This window comes from Bidens hawaiensis, unplaced genomic scaffold (genome assembly GCF_021521415.1).
Source record: "Bidens hawaiensis isolate Kalapana, Puna unplaced genomic scaffold, B.hawaiensis_p1.1 tig00037866_1, whole genome shotgun sequence".
Lineage (NCBI taxonomy): Eukaryota > Viridiplantae > Streptophyta > Magnoliopsida > Asterales > Asteraceae > Bidens > Bidens hawaiensis.
The window spans coordinates 61,282-65,176 of NW_027505508.1; the positions used below are offsets into that span (position 1 = coordinate 61,282).

The window sequence follows — 3,895 nt, forward strand, 5'->3', positions numbered from 1 at the left end:
GGGATAATGTAGGGTAGGGAGTATTATTTTTTTTATAATTATTATTATTATTATTATTATTATTATTATTATTATTATTATTATTATTATTATTATTGTTTAAGGCCTACATAAAATGGGTTTTCTAAAGTCCTATTTCTCCATGCAGGTGGTGGTATTAAGATCTCGAAATGCATGAGACAACCAAGTTCTAGATATCATGGACATACTGGTTACTCTCTATAATTGCACTCATATGACATATGTATATACTATATATTATATGTGTATTATATATAAAGAAATTCTCACACACGTACCGGAGGAATTAGGCTGCCATATGAAACATGTGTACCCGTCTCCATGACTCGTTATTCCCATCTAAACAATCCATTTTAATTTTCTTTATTGAAAAACATTTGATTGGGAAGACTTTCAAGAAACTTAAAAACTGACCATGACCAAAGACCTCTACTTAGCATTAATAATAGCAATTAATTATATGTAATTCCGGCTTTTGCGCACAATCAAGGCACTCTAAGGCAAAAATTTTAATTTTACCCCATCCCCACACTTGAGGTTGACATTGTCCTCAATGTTTAAAATTTTGCAATAAAAATATATTATTGAGGACGGGATTAAAACTGACTGATTAAAAATTTTAAAACCGGGCTTAATGTGATGGTCCTAACACTTTGTACAATATACAATTACACTATTAACAGTAAAACTAATAAAACAAAAAGAATTATGAAAACGAAATCACCTGATAAGAAAAATAAACCACTCAAATGCACTCGTGCTTACGCTCAACGAACCCGGCTCCTCAATTCACTCAACAAAACCTGCAAACTCTCACACGTGTAAAAGCACACTTCTCACAACTGTTAGGATAGGTCTTTTAAACCGTTTGCAAAACCATTAATTTTAATTACCAAGCCAAATTAAATAAATTTCATAATTAAATTTGTTAAACTAGTGAAATTGTTAAAAGACCTAACTCACTTTCGTTGGAACCACGATTGCATTTAGCGTTCGCAACAAGCCCTTTAAACCCCCCGGTAGCCGGGGTGGACGAGTAAGGTCTCGTGAGGGTTTATAGTGAACTACACCCACAAAGTTCAAATACAAAAAAACATACACATACCTGAATAATAGGCCGGGTTGCCTCCTGGTTAGCGCTAAATTTTTGTTAAGGTCTTCAGCTAGACCATACCTTATGTGCCGTTCATGGTGGTCTTGTAGGGTGCTTGCCTCCTTCCGCTCCTAAACTTGTTCCATTCTCGTCATTAGTTTCTCAGACCAGATCATAAAATTTTCAAGTTTCTCTGTAATAGTCATACTCCAACGATTTCTTGACCTTTTTTCTTCTTCTCCTTGACTTCTTCTTCACTTTCTCTTCATTTAACCTGTCAATCATAAAACATTCTTTCTTTTCTGTTTTATTCTCCTTGTCAGAAGATCCACACTTGTTGATTTTATGACCAGATAAATTAGAAAACAACTTTAAACTCATTTTATTTTCCCCGAACCTCATTCTAATAGTTACCTCAGCACAGTTAATAATAGCCTTTGTTGTAGCTAAGAATGGTCTACCCATAATAACAGTCGGTTGTGTATTCTTTACACAATCAAGAACAAGGAAATCCACAGGATAATAGAAATCACCAACTTTTACAATCACATCCTTTACAATCCCCCTAGGACACTTAGGAGTTTGATCAGCCAACACCACTGTTGTTTTAACTTTTTGTAGTGGCCCAAAATCATACTGATCATACAAACTCCCCGGTAAAACACTTACACAAGCTCCAAGATCCAATAAAGCCCTATCTAATTTAAAATCACCTATTTGTATTGAAATAATAGGTATTCTTGGATCTTGAAGTTTCGGGGGAAGGGTACCCATCAAAACGGCGTTCACACTAGCAGTTAAATCAAATTGTTTAGGAAACTTTTGACGTCGCTTGTGGGTACTTAACTCTTATAAACACTCAACATGAACAGGACTCGCTTTAACTTGTTCAAGCAACGATTTATTTATTTTCACATTTTCAAAACTTTCCCACCTTTCACTCTTAAGTTGTTTCCGTTTACTTAAATTTTTTGGTGCAAGTAAAGCCATTGATAATGGAACTTTCACATTCCAATTACTAATTTCAGAAAACATGTTATTTGGATCATTTTTAGACTTTGTAAAACTTTTAACTTCCTGATCATGTTCACTCTCACCCTTAAACTCAATTACATCATTCACCCCACCCTTAACACATCGTGGTGAATAAGTTTCAACAACAGAAATTTCTGAAAAAGGAAGAGTACTTATCTCATTTATGTGGACACTCGTTGTGTTAGAGGATTTGTGAGCTAGACATATTTGAGTATCACTACAAAGCTTATCTTGATCTCTTCGGATGATTGCCACTTCTTCAGATAATTGTCCAACCTGCTGTGATAATGCCTTGATTTTCTTATCTCTAATCGTGTTGCCTTTCTGAATACCCATCATTAACTCAATAATTGTATCAAGTTTTTCATTGATGGAGTTATCATTCGACCCATGCTGTCTCGCTTGCCTATTCCCTTGATTATGCAAGTTGCTTTGATAGTTATTATGACTTCCTTCATAGCAATTCTGAATTAATGTCTCAAATGATCTTGCATTCTGATGTGGTGGCTCGAACAGTGAGGCGTTCTTTGGTACTATGGGCACAAAATGACTTATAACTCCTCTAACTGGGGCTCTGTGATTCTCCCTATGCACTCCATCCATATACTCATCCTGACCCTGATGCCCTTCATAATCGTTCTGTTGATCACCATTATACCTTTGCCGACCGAACTTGACCCAATTCTGACCTCTTTGATTATATGGTGGCACTGAAGGCACAGTCTCATCAAACTCATCATATTCATATTTGCTTTGGGTTTGAGGATGTGGTAGGTCAAAGTTTGAAAATTGTTGTTTTTGTGAGAATGGTGGGTACAATGGACTACCTGGTGGACTTTGATTACTGTAATAACTCATAACCGAACTACACGTATGCTGCCAACACGATAATAAGTTCCTGCACAAGCAAAGACAAGCAATACCACGCATAATATCAAACTTAAACAAAAAGAAATAAAAAGAAAAATATTTTTGTTTTTTATATATATTTTTTTATTATTTTTAATCAAACAAGCAACGCAACACTAAGCGCACTAGCTCCCCGGCAACAGCGCCATTTTGATGACCGTCGTTTTAGTCATTCAAAAACCCAATTAAACTAAATAGTTAGAGTAAGTAGGGTATCGTATCCACGAGGAGCATGTGATCAATATTATTTAGTTTGTTTGATTTTCAATATAAAATTAACTAACTAAGATGGAAAAACGATGTCAAGCGAAAATTAGAAGATTGATTTTAAAAACAATTTAAAGAAAATGCAACATCCTCCAGGTGTCAGGTTCTAGGTTTCACACAAAACTCGTTTCATTAATTGGACACCACATATACATGGTGTTGGAAAGTCGGTTAATTTAGGTAGTAATCAAAAACAAATATTTGTCATCGGATCTTTTACAATTCAATTACCCTATTTATTAGCGTGAATTGACCTACTCTATGTCACCCAACAAGCTACTAGGTTTTGTCAATAACCGAACAAGTTGTAAAGCAAGGATTACTAACACACGTAAATATTTTAAATAAACCAACACATCAATTTGTTTATACAACGTTTTCAATGTCAAAAACAAATCCAAACATGAGTAAAATTGAGAAAAGTGTTAAACCCAAACGAACCGTTCACCCGGAGAAAGTTACAACGAGATTAGCCTTGCGTCATTATGGTTATTGCTTCTTGATTTGTGTGACACGCAACCCTATGATGCCTTCTCCTGTTCCGTGTGTCCACCCAAACTCCCCACTGCA

At 35.3% G+C, this 3,895-nt stretch overlaps 1 protein-coding gene across 1 annotated transcript; it reads right to left on the minus strand.

Annotated features, from left to right (window-relative positions):
- Window positions 1-1,297: 1,297 nt before the first annotated feature.
- On the minus strand, window positions 1,298-1,888 carry LOC143613627 (uncharacterized). The gene has a single exon (XM_077087285.1). It carries the CDS (start codon window positions 1,886-1,888, stop codon window positions 1,298-1,300), a length of 591 nt encoding a protein of 196 aa, XP_076943400.1.
- Window positions 1,889-3,895: the final 2,007 nt, after the last annotated feature.